The 19,064-nt window shown below is 42.6% G+C and overlaps 1 protein-coding gene across 1 annotated transcript in view; it reads right to left on the bottom strand.

Moving 5' to 3' along the window:
• cpeb4b (cytoplasmic polyadenylation element binding protein 4b) overlaps window positions 1-17,614 on the bottom strand; it is a 31,047-nt gene extending 13,433 nt beyond the window's left edge. Inside the window, exons 1-3 of the mRNA XM_073479079.1 lie at window positions 17,164-17,614; window positions 15,114-16,351; window positions 4,281-4,371 (exon numbers count right to left, since the gene is read on the bottom strand). Of these exons, the coding sequence (XP_073335180.1) occupies window positions 4,281-4,371; window positions 15,114-16,304 (1,282 nt within the window). The 5' untranslated portion in view covers window positions 16,305-16,351; window positions 17,164-17,614. The remainder of the gene's footprint in view (window positions 1-4,280; window positions 4,372-15,113; window positions 16,352-17,163) is intronic.
• Window positions 17,615-19,064: the final 1,450 nt, after the last annotated feature.

Genomic DNA, 19,064 nt, shown 5'->3' with positions numbered 1-19,064 from the left:
TGTGGGTGACAGGGAGCAGGAGGGAGCAAGAGACAGTTGGCCTGGAGAGGAGTCAGCGCTCGAGGAAAATCTGCTGTAATTATGTTTTTTTCTTTTTACTTTGCTGCGAGGAGAAAGGAAGGGACTCGCTTTAGTCCCTGCTACACTTGGCACGATGCTGTACAAGCCTAAAATATAATTATGAAAACAAGGAATAAATAGAATAATATTTAGCAGCATGCCAAGGGATACAAGACAAAAAAAGATAAGGGATATGGTGTGATGCATCATGTGAAAACAGTAAAGAATGGGGTACTGTAATGTGAAGGGAATGGCTGAGAAAAGATGGAGAAAAATGAGGTCAAATTAAAGACGTGAGAGGAAAGACAAACATGCTTTGATATGGAACTGGACAAAGAGAAGAATGATTTGCGAATATAGGACATTCATTTGCTGTATCACATATAAACACTGCCAGACAGGCGAAGATAAACAGCTGTAACAGGAAGTTGGTGCCAAAATACTTCTGCAAAACTTGTTCAATTCGAACATAATTTCAAAACCCTACATGGTTTGATTTCTAATGAAGCAGAAGCTTGTGGTCTTCAATTTAGAAGAAGAACCTGTTTTGTTGCTGGTGCCAAGCTCCTGGATCTAACAGACGCAGGAATGTGTGCCAGCATGGCTGCTTCTAAGACACCAAAACGTGGCTAATGAGCTAACCTTTCAGACTTATTCTCTTAATATTGAGGGAAGATTTACTTTGGCTTGACAGCAGAACATTAGATCACAGCTGGATGTGGCTGAGCACTGTGGGTGTGAGGCAGAAATAAATACGAGGTGATGGTGAAGTGTCTGCAGCTCAGAGTTTTCACTCACCTTGTTATTCTGGTAGTGAAATTGTGCGTTTTGTGTTGAACACAACAGGATATACCGTATGTATCCATATGATTAAATCAGGAATAAACAGAAATGCAGCGACTATGGTTGATTTTCATTTTTTGCATTGTAAGAAATGTAACAGCTAAAACTGTAGTCTATGACCCATCAATCAGGGTTCCTTTCAAACGGTGATCACTACCTGCACCACTCCTACAAGCTATTCCCCCCTTGACCAATAGCCAATATTGGCCACAGTCCTTTTTGTTAACTTAGCTCTCCCTATCTATAATTACTGTCAGTTACTCCCCCCAAAACAGTAAACAACACTGGCTACCTGCTGTATTCAACAACCTATGTCTGGGTTACCATTGACCAATGTTACCTAACAACATTCAGCCAATGACGGACATTGAGTAGTCTCTATTAATCAATAACGAAAGTCAGTTAGAGTCCAGTTTCCAATGCATGATTTTGTTTTTTAGCTAATACAAGTGTTCCCCCAGAGGGATTGACCTATATGAATTTTCAGGGCTGATACACATTTTGTTCCACAAGATAATCTTCATAGACGAACACCACTTTAATGTTTTTTGCAGCGTAAATTCAATCACCAGAAATAAAAAGTTAATGTTGGGCTATAAACAAACTACATCCAGTTGCATGACTTCAGTGTCACCCCCACTAAGCTTCTTACTAAACTATACTTTATACACTTTGACATATTTTATGTCGTAGAACAACCGTGAAAATATCTTAAGCATGTGTTAACCACAGACCTTAATTCAGGCATCTAACTGAGAACCGAGTGTAATACATGGTAAAATGCAGAGCATCCGGGCTGACAGTCGGCCAGGCCAACAATTGATCGATCTCTCGAGGATAGGTTAAATACACCGGTCAATAGAACACAATATGTACCAAAAATCAACATTATAACCTTCATGAAGGAAGGATTATTTGAAGGGCTGTTGTATTAGACTGCGTTAGTTTTAGCGAGGTGAACCTAATAAATGGGCAACTGAGCTCATACACGTGAGCAACCGCAATTATCAAATCAGTGGAGAGGTTTAAAGAGCAGGAATACTGCTGTACCACTGTCAATATCTCTTGAAAAATGTTCATTCTGATTTGTCTTGATCTGAACAGATAAGCAACAGAAACCTCACACTACTGACAACAGCAACTTGTATTTGTGTTGACAGAAACAACCTTGCGTCATCGTGTTGTGAAAAATTGTCATCATCCTTTAGAATGGGAGGCTCCATAGCCGTGATTATTAGAAACGAACAATGGCCAACAACCTCACTTCAGATCAGTGGGAGTCCTTCCCTCTCTCTCAAATCCCCTCTTAAACACAGAGCCTAAGCTTCTATCAGACGCGTACTCTCTTTGCGTCTCCTCTTCAAAATGCACAAGAAAGAGGTCATACTCACAGCACCGCACTCAGGCACATAAAAAAAAAACTCTTTTGTTTCTAATTCAAAGTGGGAAGAAGAGAGAAGGAGGAGGAAGAGAGGTGTGAGCTGACTGCTACGCAGGCTAACCTTTCTTATTATTGTTCATCATAACACCAAAAGAAGACACAATGTCTCGTTGTCTGACCTGTGGAGGAAGTGAAACTTCTCCGCTAAGAATTGAGGCGTTAAATTGTGAATAAGTGTGAGTGTGTATCAGCTCTACCTTCAAGTGTAACGCTGCCTTTGGCTGCTTGGCCAATGAGATACAGTCATGTTACACACTTATCTTTATCACGTAGGTTTGATGTGAATTTATGAAAGAGTAGTGTCTGTTTACTTTTAATTCTATTATGGTCTATATGTTGTCATTACATAGATGGTTTTTGGAGGCTTGATTGTTATTTTGCAGATTTCAAATTACATTTTGAAAACAGGGCTGTGTGGTGTGGCCTAATTCTCACATCCTATTATAGGTCCTTTCATATCAAGATAGCTACAATATAGCACATTTTCTGTCAATTCGGTGGCTAAATAGTTTTTATAGAAGGACCACACGAAAAGGCCTTTCACATTTTGACTTGTATACACTAAAAATAAAAGGTATTTACTTCAATTTAATTATTTGTTTCCTTTGATTTTGAATATTTCTGCAAGTTCTCAATTAGGTATGTGACAGAATGGAAAAATATTAATGTATAAACTCTAAAAAGGTGCCACTGGCAAAAGCCTCTTGCAACGTCTGGTTTGTTTTGGGCACTCGACTGCACTCTTGTGGCTCTCATCCATAGACTCTCTCAGTACCGTTTGACATAATTCTTGCGTAGCCTCATATCATTTTCTGTCCCTCCTGTGTGTTGATTGAGGGTGCTTCAGTGTGTGTGTGACGATTATTGTTTTTGTTCACTGCTGGCTGAAAAACGAATTGGCCCTGGGAGATAACAAAGTTTATCTTATCTTATTTGAAAGAGATTAGTAGGTTCGAGTCTTTTGTGGGGACCAGTCTGCAAGATAATTTACAAAGTACTATTTTCTCAATCCAAGTCCAACCGGGAGTAGTCGCCCTTTAAGGTTCAGAATTACCCCGTTTTGTGTCATGTTCACGCTCCTCCACATCCATTTGTCTTGCCTTCATGCTAGTGTCAGGCAGAAGAACATAAAGCTTTGTCCAAATGACAAAAGATATTGTTGTAAAGAGTACAAAATGAAATATACGATAGAATATTGTTGTCAAATATATTGATGATTTTAAACATATTGATTTTGAATATTTGAAACTGTTTCAATACTTGATTTCTGCAGCATCGATACACTCTCTTCTCTCCGACAACGATTTGACTCACTCACACTATTTTTATAGAGAAAAAAAATAAATGCTTCCATAAAAAAAAAACCTGTTCTATCAAATGTTCACTACAGTCATCCTGCTGTTCTCTTCTGCAAGCCAAGAAAAGAAGAGTCGCAACTTAATGTCATTTTAGAGACTCGTTATATTTATCTTTTGAAAAGATCTCAAGTTGTATGCCCTCAATGTTGTGTCAATTTCTCTGTGTGGTCCCGAAAATGGTATTGAATATCAGTTTTTCAAGGTAATGTATCATAGTTACAAATTCCACTATCAATTCCAGAGCATGCTTTGAAACAAGAGACGATTTTCTATAATCATATGATGTATATCGTCATATTGCACAGGCCTATTCTGAACTCATTTTAAGTGAGCTGACGCATACTATGGATGAAGACTGGGCGCTAAACAATAAGTGCACCCTTAGTGTTAATAATCATGCATTACTCATGTATGGGAATATGTCATAACTTTAAGCATGCGAGTGGTGACAATTACTTCCACCTGTGCATCCCACCTGTGCTAAAAATACCCTGTAACAGAGTGTAAAATGATAACGGCAGCACTTCTACTTGTCTGGTGAGTGTTTTGTGTGATTGAGTGACAGGTGACATCATCACCTTTCAGGGTGTCCTGCTCAGCCCTCATGATGTCGATCAGGGAGCTCTCCAGCGTGTTCATGTTGAAGCTGTCGAATGACCTGGTGCGTTCCTAAAGAGAGGAGAAAAAACAAGAGAAACACTGTTTACTTCTCTTCACCTCCTCCGAGCCTCTTTGAACAGTTGACCAGCAGGTCCACAGGAGCAAAAGGAGCAATTAGATTTATCTACATCTTTTAATGTAGCATTGCCTCAATTAACCTAAGATGGCCAAAGAGCACGAGCACACACACACACACACACACACACACACACACACACACACACGAGGAGGAGACAGCATTGAAGTTCATTTACACAAGAAAATATACTGCTTTGCAATTCTGGCTGCTACACACTCTACTAAACATAGCCTGAACATTCAGCAGATGAATAAAGGAGGAGCAGATACTTTCTCTGTTATTTATGATGGATTTCTCTTCATTCTCTTCTTTTCAGAGAAAAATACAAAAGACATGACAGGTCACTTCATTTGTATCAATAGGTGAAATACTTTCTTCCTTGCTTCCATAAAAGGGGATATAAATGCAGGCTGGTCTCCTACTTTAAGATTCTGACACTTCTGGCATTGGCCTAAATAGCAGCAGTGACAAACAAAACAAATTAGAAGAGGGCCCTAGTTTCCCATAAGCATCACTGGAATCTCAAGTGATTCGCTAATATATTCTCCAAGCAAATACTGAGATAAAAAGGAAGTTGGATCAACCTTATTAAAAAGATTTTATTTCAGGGCCAGTGTTTGTTTTTCAGTCTCCTGTTTTGGTTTTCTAGCCACCAAACAGGAGCTCAAACAACCCTCTCAATGGCACAGGTGTTTGAAATGTTAGAGTAACACAAGGATTTTTTATAAGACAAACTCTTGTTATTTAAATCTCATTTTTGTTGTCAGCATACATTTCTCTTTCTCTTAGAGCCTCGACTCCAGTTTGTTTAGGCATTAAAAAAAAAAAATCAGTCTATGAGGATCTTTCTCTTCTGATTAAATTTCTTTCCCAAAACTACATAGTGCACCTTTAAACGACTAACTAACTAAGCTGTAAACTCTCAGCAAAATAGAAGACAACAATACAACAAGCAGTAGATCTGAGCAGGGGCCGAGCCTTTTCTTGACAGACAGCTTTGTTGCCTAAAACAAGAGCGTCCTTGGCATACCAGCCATACTGGAAATATTTCTATGTGTGTAAACACCCATAAATTGTGTACACAAAAAATATGCGCACACATCAGAAAAACACGTGCCCACGCAAACACACACTCACACACACACACCAAGTGTCATGCTGATAAGGCTTCTGTCTCGACTCCACCTCAACCAAACAAAATATGCAGCCGCTGACAACAACTTGTTGACAAACTGATCAACTCTTCTGGGTCTCTTCTATGCAAAATAACCACAAGACAACGCTGCTGAAGAACACAATATGAAATCCGTCTTGTTTACTTTTCAAAGTTGGCACTGAAGGTCTCATGTGCCCCTAACATCACGGGATTGTCTCATTCCTTCCTCTGTCTCTTCCCCATTTTTCCCAGTCAGAACTCCATATGCGTGCCACCTTAAAAGCAGAAATACCTTAAAAAAAGATTTCTATTCCTCTTTTATGCGTCAGCGATCTCACACCACACAGAGCCGGTGACTCTTCTGGCTACAAGTTGTTGTCCAGTACGGTGTGCATCATGACTAAAATGTTTAGTCACGATGCGTTCTTTTTTTTGTCTGGTCACGACTCAAATAAAGTTTTTTTTCCTTTGTGCATCATATTTATTGTATCAACCGCTACAGCTGTAACAAAAAAGAAAAAAGACAAAACAATGAAATATCAAGTGTAGAAACCATTGCTTGACTATTTGCAGAGATACTGTCAAAACAGAACTCTAAGCAGCAATTTTTTTAAACACAAACAAGCAATTTAACACCAGTAAAAACCTCCCTATCGAGAAAGAGAGCTAGCTGAAGTATCAGAACATCTCTTCAGGCTCAGTTCTTGCGATCAGATTTAAGTCTGAAAATCACCCCCTTTAGAGTTGACTGAGCATGACTTGACGCCGACCGACCAATCAGGAAGGCTTTAGTTGGTGACATGGCACACAACCTCTTGAAGCTTACTAATCTTGTGAACAATAGGGTGTTAAAAAGCTGCAACAGCTTCTAACCTTTATTTAGCAACTTAATTGGGTGCATGTGAAGAGCTGCCATGTTTATACAAGTTTGAAAACCAGAAGCAAAAACCGGCGTCAGCCAAGCCAGTGGTGCGTTCATCCAGTCACGTGTGGTAACAGCTGACAATGAGGTCTGATTGATAAAGAGTTGTAATTTGTCTATTGGGCAGACTTGAAGTCACTAATCCTCAAGCAAAAATAAAGTGAAAGGTGACAATTGTGGGCTGATGTTGCCGGGTTAAAAATGACACATTTACATTAAACAATTGGAATAAAGTGCTGATGATGAATGTGCCATTTTTATGTTGAATTCACCTCTCCTGAAAAGCCTGAAAAACCTCCTGACACCAACAGCGTGTGAGCAGCTCTGGCCTCAGCTTGACTGATAATGAGCCGGCCTTGCACAACAAGAATTAGCCAATGTGTCTGTCAACCTGTAAGTAACCTATTTGTACAGCCATTCACCACTTTGTCCTCCAAACAAATGCAGCCATGCCTTACCTTTCCAGTATTTATCCACTAACCAGGTCAAACTGCGGGCTAATGTCTGCGGAGAACAGTCTGAAAGAAAAACCTCCTGAGGGGAAGAGAAGCTTATAGTATACTACATTACACCATGAACTCCGCAGGGGTCAAATGCTAACGGGTTCAGAAAAACAGACATGCCGCGTCAGTGAGGCACATGACCAAGGGTCGGTCGGACGGGAAACTCACTTTTCTATCTACTGTCTGGTGTCTGCTGTGGCTCCCAAAAATCCAATAGCTACTTTTACTATCTGATCAGCCAAAGAGCCTGGTTGGACGTCAGCCACACTGGCTGGTGGTAACAGCCAAACTTCCCAGCTGTAGCCAAAATCTTACCAGCAATCCTGGCTGGTGCAGATTTCCCACACTGACTGAAGGAGCATGCTAAAACAGACATGACATGGTAAGAAGAACACACCCAGTGCACACGCTCTCCCTCAAAACAAATATCAACACAGGGATGGAGGCCAGACTGTGTCGGCTATTTTCTCATATCCGCCTCAGTATCTTATGTGGACTTAGGGTATTGCTTTAGGTCAGTTAAACCAAACATTCAAAGACAAGAAAGCGGGACAAAGTGAAGGACTGGTTACTGTGGGAAGTATACACCACTGGTGAGTATATCCTAGCATAGGCAAGCACACAAACAAATATAGGTAGCAGAAAGGTGCAGTATTTTTACTGTATCATCTCCTTGTTTTATTTTAGCAGCTGTGGTATCGCATTGTAATCCTATTAAATTGTTTCAAGAGAATGGGAGTTCATTTTGTGGCTGAGATGGACATGACGCCTGGTCGGTGCTCTGCAGTTGCTAAGCATTAGCCAGGAGCGGTGCAGGCGGTGATTAATCATCAGATTCGTGCGTCCTCTCTCAACAACTGGCCAGCTGACCAGCAAAGTACTCATCCCTGACAGATTGTGGGGCGTGCACAGATAAACGCTGATACACACAGACACACACACACACACACACACACACACACACACACACACACACACACAGTGTCACGGTTGCTTGTCACCTCCAGAGACAGAGACACACACACACACACACACACACACACACACACACACACACACACACACACACTAGCTGCAGGCGAGACACACACAATTTATAGTGCAGTCCACATCCTGTGTATCTATGAAAGCTTGCCCACGCTGACCCAAGGCCAGAGGTATAAACATAGAAGACACAGCACGACACTATTATTTGCAGGCAACAGTGAAGTGTAGCTCAGTGTATAAACAGTTAAAATATAATAAGCACGATGCAGTCTGGTTAAAACTAAAAGGATTTAAAAAGCGAGACACACCCCTTTTCTATCATGACCGTCGATACCAGCATGATGGATTGATCCGTTCTACCGAGGCTTGTCGCCATTTCTGAACTTTTGACTCTGAATAAACAAATGTGTACTGAACTGACCTACATGTACCAGGATTTTGCTGGTAGTGTGAAAGCATCATCAAATTTGAAATCATCAAAAGGACACGTGCGCTCACGGGATCAGAGGCTGTGCACACATCAAATAAATCAGATGATGGAATCATCCCCATTGCTGTTGTTGAAGGCGTGGAACTCCGATTTGGGCACATTAGATTAGATAAGCATGGCCTGTAAATTCATTTAGTTTTGTTTCTTGGAATTGTTTCTCCTTATGAGGGGAATGACCTTTAGCATAGTTTCTTAGCATGGTTTATCAGCTGATGTCGATACTGAGCAAAAACCGCTGTGAATAACCAGCAGAATTTCATTGTCATAGAAGCATAAGAATCTGAAATTAGTAGAGCTGCAACGATTAATTGATTAATCGATTAGCAGTCAACTATTAAAATAATCAACAACGAAAGGTGTGATTCCAGCTTCTTAATTGTGAATATTTCCCTGTTTCTTTACTCTCCCATGGCAGGGAACTCTTTTGGTAAGACATTTGAGGATTGTCATCTTTGGCGTTGGACATTTTATAGACCAAACAACTAATCTATTAATCTAGAAAATACATAACAGATTAATCAACGATGAAATAATCCAATAAACCTGATTTGTTTATTTCACATAACCAACATTCCCAAAATTAAACCTTTGAGGGCTGCATCTGATTAACTGTTAAGTGAAAAGGCTGAAATAACAAAATGGACTAGATTGTTTGCAACAGCCTCTTAACTCTAAACAGGGTTGAATCTAAAGCATCACACACCAGACCAGGCAGGGCAACCTCCTTCATATTTTGATGGCATGTATGGATGTAAAGAATGATTAAATACAGCATGCTGTGGGTGATTAATTCAAACATTAATCTTCCATGTCACCTGCCCCTTAATGAAAATTGGAAGTTGAGGGAGGGTGAAAGAGAGGAGAAAGTGACAGGGTGGTAAGAAAGGTAAAGATCTATACAGTAGGTGCAAGGTTTCTTTTTACAGATTGGAGATTATTTCGACATCAACCTCCGACTCATTGGTGGGATTGTTGCCGTTCTTTCCTGATTTTGTGTGCCTCTAATCACATCTGCGAGACATCAGGCAGAGAGAGGAAGCTCAGAGCAAAGAAGGGAAGGGGAAAATGGCAGATGAAAGACGGGGGGGATGATGGAGAGTGGGAAGGCGAACTCGCAGTGAGGTAAGGCGAAATACAAAAAGAAGAAAGGAGGACAGGAAAGGGAAGCAGGTTGAGCTTTTGATGCTTGCGATTATGTTTCTTCCTGGTCAAAATATTTCAAAGACCTGCTATGACATTAAATACCCCCTACTGTCAAAAACAACCTATTACCCAGTGTTGGCTGAATGGTGTGTGTATGTGTGCATTTGGGGCGTAACAGGAGTGACAGAGGCAGGGGTTCCGGACAGTATTTGCACTGCTTAGGGGATTAGACTGCACCGACTCCTTTATTGCATGCAATGAGCTAGACTAAATACAATATGACACTTCCACATAGACTCTGCTTTGTCTTCTTCCTTTGTTAAGACACATGTGCAGAAGACACAGTCCAGGGACTAATTAGGGCTCGTGCACACATGGGTATGTGCACATACACACACATGCACGCAAGCTCTCTTTCTTCCTGTTTCAGAGCGTCTGTCAAGGGTGTGAGAAGGGCACAATGAGGCTGTATGAGCAGCAGAGTTATGTGCTTGCCAGCGCAGCTCAGGCCACTCATTAGTCTAAAAAAACCTTTCTCTCATTTAACACCAGTGTCACAAGGACCAGGGGTAATGGCTGAAACGTCAGGCTTTATGGGCTTAAGGGCTCAGAGTGTTTGTTTGTAGACATTCATGCACACATCATGAATATGGGGAGGAAAGCTACCTGAAAAGAACAAGGCTTGCTCACTATGGAAGTCTCCTGCCAAACCATGCACCATAACTGTATCAATCCTTAAGTTTTCCAGAGCCAAAATACTCAAGTATGACAACAGGTGCTCAACATTTGTTTCCACTGAAGGTGGTTTAATAACCTACCTTCATATAACAGCACTGTTATAGGCTCCAGCGTATCTAAGCTACACAAACAGTAAGGAGGGAGCTGTGACCAACAGTTACCCAAGTAGCTTACTGAGACAATATCCTGTCCTGGCTTACCCGCCTACAGGTCCTGCAGGTTCACTGGCCAAATTTACCAATCCCAAGCTGCCCAGTACACCTGACACAACAGCAGGCCTCTGACCTTGGATTTCACAGTCAAGGAATTAGAGAACAAGGAAAAGGTTTCCTCCCACAGTCCAAAGAAGTACAGGTTAGGTTTAACTGGCAACTCTAAATTAGCTGAACAGTTGGTGTGACTGTAAGCATGAAATGGTGTCTGCCTCTCTGATTGACTGTCAACATATTTATGGTGTTTGCCTCTCAGCTGGGATAGAGAGGCAAAATCCCTCCCCTTCCAATGGACAACCATGGGACCTTATTTCAGAGAAATATGTATGGTACTGAATGGTGAGAGACACATCATTTTTTATTTGATTTTAATTGTTCCATGATTTACACACATGATGTTTGTCAATTTAAAAGACAATTTTAAATGTTGAGAAAGTCGCAGTTGTCATAAAATTTGTTGAGGAATAAGACTTTAGAAATATGTAATAAGAAAGACTATACATCCAGCAGTCATGTATGTGACGTCGTACATAAATACGTTGTAGAGCCAGTTTTGTATACTAGCTAGCTGAAAAACCGGCTAACTCACCTTTCAGCTAACTGCAGCAGCAGCCAGATTTGTTGTGATTGTTCATACTTTTTCTGCGCCAATGTGACAGTCATGTTGGTGTTGGTGACGTATATTATGCAAGATGATGTGTTCACTAGCGGTGTCACAGAAAACTAAATACTCGCCATCTTTACAACAAACTGGCCTTCTTGACTTTCATTCTTGACATCATATATGTAATTGTGTACTGCGTAATGAGTGCATGGGCTCAAAAAATCATGTATCTCTCGACATTAACCACCATACATATCTTTGCCAAAATAAGGTACCACGAAGGACACCGGAAGGGCAGGGACTGCATCTCTCTACTGGGGGCAGTCCCCCCCACAATCCTCCATTTCAAGTTTGTGTAGCTAATCGGTGGAAGGATAGAAAGAATGAAAAGGGGATGTATTTTCTGGCATCTCAGTAAAAATTTCTGGTTACTAGCTTGCCAGTGTACTACGTAGCAGTTAGCAGCAGTGCGCCTGGCCTGAAGCCCATCCCCAATACTAAAGCTGCTCTTATACAGCAGTGCCCCTGCCTGCTGCAGCAACAGCCAAAGTACTGGAACATTTTCTCCCTCTGTGTGCCATGCTGCTGTACACCACTTTGAATAGAATATCCAGCAAATGGCACGCAACCTTGTTCTTAAATTGTATCTCCACATTTGCTCATGTACACACAAATGAACGCGATGGCCTGAGGCGATCACAAGACCACGACGTCCATGTAAATGGGCAGAAAAGTGTGTTCCTATCCGCCGAAGAGCATCTAACTGCAAATGTTATACACGTGCTACTTTATGGGAGTCAACTACTCGTCTATGTAGAGTCATGTGGTACAATCACATCTCATCCAAAAGGATACAAAGAAAGTAACAGTGTGACGAACTAACTGATTGTACAAGAACAATGGGAGGGCGAGAGCAAAAGCCACTGATCCTTCATCTGTTGTGTCAGTGTTAAAATGTAAACTATGTGAGGCAGCTGGAGTAGGCTCAGAGTGAAACATTGTGACAACAGTTCCTCATGGGGTATGTTTAGTTCAGAGTTACAGGAGCTACAGTATTGCACTTACCAAACCTGGGGGCGCCTTGTGTAAGTCAGCATGTGTCATCAGTCATCTGAACAGTGCATGATCTCGACAAGCACCTTTTTTGAGTTTTTCTTTAAGCCATTGTTCTATTGGTTTTGGCTACAGCAATTCTTCAGCAAAGTCAATAAAATGGGACTGAATGAAAAGACAACAACCTAACAGCCAACAGATCTTAAAGATTGAACTACACTGAGTCGATCTCTGACGAGTAAACTTGACACTTGGTTGGCTGTGTAATAATTCAACAGCGGTTTCTACAGTGACAGCTCCGACGCTGCAACGTGATCTATATGCTCGCACCAAAATGACACATTTTCCAATTCAATTACAGAGGGTGGAACAATACTGTCAGCTTGCAGTTCAGAAAAACAAAGATATATGGTTCATAAGCAGGAAACAAACACCTTAGTTAGGTCAAACCCTAGTTTCCAAAGCAAACAGACTAAATGCTTCCTGGAAGTTGCTTTATACATGAAGCAATATTTAGAAGCCAAATTAATTCAGATGTCATTGGAACTTGTGAAAATGGGCAAAACGATGCAGATCCACATTTAGCAGCTCGAAGTGAGGCAAAAAAGGAATCTGCTTAAGCAAACATTTGCATTCACGCCAAGTCTCACTTCTCCCTACATGCATAGATTCGGGAGCAGAGAGCAGATATTCTAGAGGAGAAGCAGAGGTCTTAGTAGAGATATTTGCTGTGACAACAAGTATTGTATGGTTTAAAAACCTACTGATAGTCGGGGAGCTCATCCAGCAGTTCTAAAAATATCAATTACAAGTCAAATAGTTTAAGGGTTAACTGTCAACGTAGGCTACATCTTAATTTCTTAACAGCCATCTTAACATTTTTTCTAATCTAGGCCTTTATAACCAAGTCATTGTTCTTTGTAAATGGTTTATACGTAGATAATCAGTCTCACACACACACACACACACACACACACACAGTAAGGCCATTCTGCGCCCATCCTCCATCTGCCCTTGCAGTATCAAGAGGGCAGGAGGACAATGCTACTTTGGCTGATCTGGCAACATACAGCAGCTACAGTAATGCTAGCTTTAGCTTAAATCTGTAACAGAAGGGCCTCTCTACTGCTCAAAATGGACGCAGAGTCACAATTCAGATGAAAGAGACTGCGCTAACAGAGCTAAGTGCTAGTTTCATCTACAGCCTTTTTATTTATCTGTACCCATTCACTGTTGCTAAGTAAGTTGGGCAGTTTTAATGATATATGCTGCTCGTAGGGGTTGATTTGACCACAATACGACTCCAAAATATTAACAAGTTTGAGGCCTTAATCATTTAGAACAGGTCTGATATGAACCTGATCCCACGACTATCAACAGCAATTAGGCTCTTAGCTAATGATAAATAGCTGCTCAGAGCTAAGCTTTGCTACTTACTCAGCAAAAAAATGCTCAAGACATGTCAGGACATGTCAGAACAACGTCCTTACTGTGTGGTACTGTTTGGCCTGTGGTGCAATGCGAGTCATTAATTGCACGTGCAGATAAGGAAATACCTGAAAAGGTCAGGGCAAGCATCACTTTCTAACTTTGAAATTGGGGTAATTTGCTCTTTTGGAGGAAGCAAATGCGTTAAGGAAAATAGAGATGATGACTTTGACTCGCCCCATGGATGGGCATGGCCAGGCAATGAAGTAGCCCCTCACTCAGTGGTGGTCTCTAAGGCCGATTAGTAATGCTGTTAGGCTATTGACAGACTGCTGAAACTACAAAGGCGAGCAATCACTCAGACAATTTAATACTATCTGCTGCTCCATTGAAGATGACATTGGGAACCGATGGTAACCAAGTACTTACTGTATGACTGACCAGGAGTTGATTTAACAGAGCAGAAGGAACACTGTCCACAGGTAAGAGGGCTAAGGATATGCACAGCACTTAAAGAAACCTTTCATCAGATCATCAGGACTAGCTGGGCCTCTAGTAACCTTCCTCTCTTCAACCGAACGACTATCAATCAAGAGCCAGATCAATAAAATGAATTTATCTCCATGCTCCCTTTAGCTCTTTCCATCAATCCTATCGGCTGTTTCCTACGTGTGATAATGCAATTATTTGAGCTATCTTCATTGTGTGTGGACTCAAAATTAGACTACAAATAGGTTGGCATTTTGAAAACGAGTTGCTAGGCTATGGCAGCCATGACCTGGGTGATTAATAAAGCCGTAATCCTGAAAAATCATTAGGCATTAGGCCCGGGCCATCAATCTACAGTACTACCTCTGTTGGTTCTTTTGGTTTGTTTCTGGCCAGAGTAAAAATAAATCTCATGGTGATGTCTTCTTGATCACCAGTGAATCAACATTTTTCTTTACGTCTCAGACTGTCAATCTCAGTCGCTCATTCCCGCGATCGCTTTCCCCATTTATAACCTCCGTCTCCGATTACCATATCCTTCGCCCCGTCTTTTTCTCTCCATCCACGATGCCTCCCCCACTCCTCCCTCCAGCACCCCCAGCCCATATATGTGGCACACACCACTGCAGTGACAGAGCCACATTAGTCATCATCAGGGACATACAGCTGTGGAAATACAGCACCCAACGACTGATTTCTAAGTTAATACGGTAATAAATGCATCATGTAAATCCATGCCCTTCCCCCCGTCTAAAAATAGCAGATATAAAACATACTGTAATAAAATTAACAGCTAACATAAATGAACCACAGATGTTTAATCATTCAGACAGCATATGTCCACACAAATGTGCATATAGAATAAACAGCACAATGTGTTAATAAAAGGAATAGTATTCCAGCATAATTGCTAAATCATACAGTGAGACTATAATAGGCAAACTGACCTGAAAGGGGAAGATGTTATCACTGCGGCCGACTCCATCATCCATCCAGGATTTGGGGTTGAAGCCTGCAGGACTGTTTCGAGGGTACTTCTGGGATGCCACGTGGTTGTTAGGGAAGGTCTTCTTCAATGGAGAAATAGAGTTGATGGGGGTCATCCCGCCGTTCAGCCCTCGGCGATAATCTCTGCCCTGAGACCCTCCCCAGCCACCGCCACCACTACCATAGCCTCCTCCGGGACTCCAGGAGGTGGAGGAGCCGGGGGAGGGAGAGGGGCTCTGGTAGCTGGCTGGACCCCAGGGGGACGGGGGCTTGTTCAGGCTATTAGACAAATGCGGCAACTGGCTGAAAGCCGGATTCCTGTGCGGAAAGGGCGGCGGAGGGTGTGGAGAGGCCGGTGAGCGTCGATGCTGCTGGTGTTGGTTGTGGGGGTGTTGGAAGTGGGGGTGTGGCGGGGGAGCGGGGTGGTGCTGGGACAAGGCTGCCGCTGGTCCAATCTGGGGAGAGAAGTTCCCACCAAAACCTGGACTGACGTGGTGTGAGAAGTTCTGGAACAGCAGGGGCCCATTGTTGGCAGACGCCGGGTTGAAGAAGCTGACGTCCTCATTGATGATGGTTGATGGCGCCGGCGGGATGGCAGCTGACCAGTTGTTGAAGCCAGTAAGCGATGACGAGGTTGTACTGGACTGGACTGGGCCAGTCCCACCAAGACCAGATGTCTCCTGGTAATCAAAGCCTGTCAGGACAGGAGACTCAAGACGTAGCTGCTTCTCCTTTCCGTTACTTCCTTCTGACACGCTGCTGTCTGTCTTGGCTTCCTCTGACCGGGCTTTTTCCAGTTCTGAAATGATCCCACCACCACCTCCACCCTCCTGGTGACTCCCAGGGGACAACTGCTGCTGCTTTTCTTGCGTTTCTTGCATTTCCTGTTGCTGCTGTGCTTTGGGCTTCTCTGGGCCCCCCAGGATTTCGTCTTGCACGCTGTTGTGGGTGGCAGAGGCAGGGAAGAGCCAGGGAGAGCCTCCCGTGGTGCCATTCCCTGCGGCTGTGGTGCTGTTTATGAAAGCAGCAGGGCTCTGCGACACATTTTGGTGGTGGTGTGGGGGCTGCAGATGCGGGTGGATTCGGACCGGGAATGCAGACTTGTTGCCAGTGTTGTTTTGAACTAGGACTCCAAACCCGTAATCCCCCATTTGTTTTCTCCCCCCACACACAAATGCTATCCCGTGATCGTTTGGTCCTATTGAGAGAAGAGCACACAGGATGGCATGCACTGAGTTAGCAGTCAGCCTCTCTCATTCCAATATAGATCAAGGGATTTAGAAACAACTAGGTGATGGCTATTGACATTTTCTAATGACAGAACAGATCTTGCTTTTCTGCTGGGTCTGTTTCACTCTTAGACATATAATATTCACATGAAATTGTCACGAATGAGCTCATTCTTCCACTGAAAAATGTACCCTTATAAGTCTGGACAGTTGAGAAAAGCCAACCAGTTAACGTTACATCTTTAGCTAATTATAACCCCGTGACGTTGCCAGCTTGTAAGTCTACAGCTGAGCTGCTGGCAGTCACCAATATAGCTGGAAACACTGCTGTGTCGAGCCGACACATTCTCCATTTGGAGACAGTTTCCTAACGCAGACCAACTGACAGACAATTAATCACCCGTAGTGTAACCTTAAAGACAACACAGCAGCACGAAACACTAATGAGTGTTGAGTATATTAACAATAAACCAACATAATGTTCAGAAGAAAAACCCTCGACCTTCTTTGACAGCTGTCAGGAGTCTATAGAGAGTCCAACCTCCAAATTTATCAGATATAAGTCAAACACTTACTCACTTTGGTCGAAGAGTATCACACATTATTGTTCATTATTACACTTGAGCTAACAGTCGACAGCCGAGCGGTTTAAATCGTTAGCTGGCCAGCTAACATTTCTCATCCGTTGCTAACGTTAGCTAGCTAGCTAGCTATTTAACCGTTAGCAGAAATGCTAGCTAGCTGGACAGCTTGAACACAGGCGAGTAAAATTTCTTTTCACCTTCTGATCACCACCTTCGACCTCGGCGATGTCTTTGTCGAGATCCTTCCCTCGGGTTGAGAACAAGGTGGTGTCCTTGAAGAAAAATATAGTACGTCAGGCAAAGCTTTTCAGCGGCGATTTGATAGCTGACTCGTACAGTGCAGTCGGTCAGCTTTTTTTTTTTTCTCTCTCTCTCTCTCCCTTCTCCTGACGTGTCCTGCCTGCTCAATGACACAGCTCTCTATCCCGCTGCCTCTAATCTGGACCGTATAATCAAAGAGCTTTGTTAACGTGGCAATGTGTGAAATACACTCGGCCGCGGTTCTTTCACAAGCCTTATTCGATCGGTTTCATTGTTCGTTTGACTTCAGTATATTTTTCCTTCGCTAACTGTCTTTCCTACAGAGCCAGCCGATTCCTGTGTGCTTCTTGGCTGCCCCTCTCTCCTGTAAACCGACCGTGGCCGAATGACAGCGAGAGATCAGCCGAGACACACTTCCGCTTCTAGCGCCGCCCCCTGCGCCGCGGCCACGCCCCTCGGAGCCACACCTCGGTTTGCGATTGGTCGGCTGACCGGCAGCCTCGCTGAATTTCTACAACAGTGAGCGGCCATGCACCAATAACACACCCATGCCGTCGTTAAGCACGGCCCACTGAGGTCGGGGATGATGGAAAAAATAAAAAAAGAGAAATCCTCCCAGCACGGTCCTGTCCTTTCACGATGCAGCCGGTATCAGGTCGTGAGAAAACTGAGATACCCAACCCCCCTCCCCCTCCTCCTCCTCCTCCTCCTCCCTAGAAAGGATGGGAATGCATCAGAAAAAGAGCATCCTCGGCCTAAGCTCTTTGATCACATGCTCCTCCATTGTAAAAGTGGAAGTGAAACAGGAAGGGATGGTATCATTTCAATATTTTGTTCTTGGTATTCCTATAATTTAGGTCAACCCTATTTCTATATATAGGCCGTATGGATTCCCTGTGCCATCAGTTCTATTTTTATGCCTATAATGTTATTCAAATTATATTTATTAGCATTGCGGACATAGTGATTGTGTTGTACTGGACGGCATTAGTCAGTAAAACACAACCTGTCCTTTAACGTTACTGATATCAATAATAAACATATAAATTAACACATTTCCAACACTGTCAATAACAAAAAATAGCCTACATATACATTCAGTATTTACTAGGGCTGGGCGGTAAGGCCTGAAAATAATATCACAGTATTTTTAGGCGGTATCGCAAGACACAATGTATACCTCAAAATTTTTAAATGTCCTCAAAAGCACCTCATAAATGCTAGGATTAAGTGTCAAGTCACGATATTTATGACCAAATACCTCAAAGTCTGGGGCGGGTCATGAGGTACAATTGGTTGTCCAGTAATTGGAAGGTCGCTGGTTCGATTCCCCGGTTCCCCCGGCTGCACGTAGAAGCATCCTGATGAGCAGGCGGGCACCTTGCATGGCAGCCTCTACCATCAGTGTATGAATGTGTGTGTGATTGGATGAATGTGACAAGTGTTGTGTTGTTGGTCAGTAGACTGGAAAAGCGCTATGGAAATGCAAGCCCATTTACCATATTAATAGTGTGACAATATCGCATGGACGACCATTAGTACTCTCACAAAACATTCGCACATAAATAATCATCAGTCATGTGGATAAAATGACTCCGACAAGGGTAAAGACAAGTATTAGAACAAGTACAACAGGCTGTTAAGTTCAGAAAATTACACCACTTTACTGTAATGCCGCCTTTAAAACCAGGAAAAGACAGCACCTATTCCATATCGTGATATAACAGTATCCATAATCTCAGACAGTATATAGTCTCTTATCACGATTGCAATATATATTGTATATATTGCCCAGCCCCAGTATATATACAGTATCTTATATATTATAAATTACATA

This window comes from Pagrus major, chromosome 13 (assembly GCF_040436345.1).
Source record: "Pagrus major chromosome 13, Pma_NU_1.0".
Taxonomy (NCBI): Eukaryota; Metazoa; Chordata; class Actinopteri; order Spariformes; family Sparidae; genus Pagrus; species Pagrus major.
The sequence above is the reverse complement of the archived record's forward strand: the minus strand, read 5'-3'. Positions and strand labels throughout refer to the sequence as shown.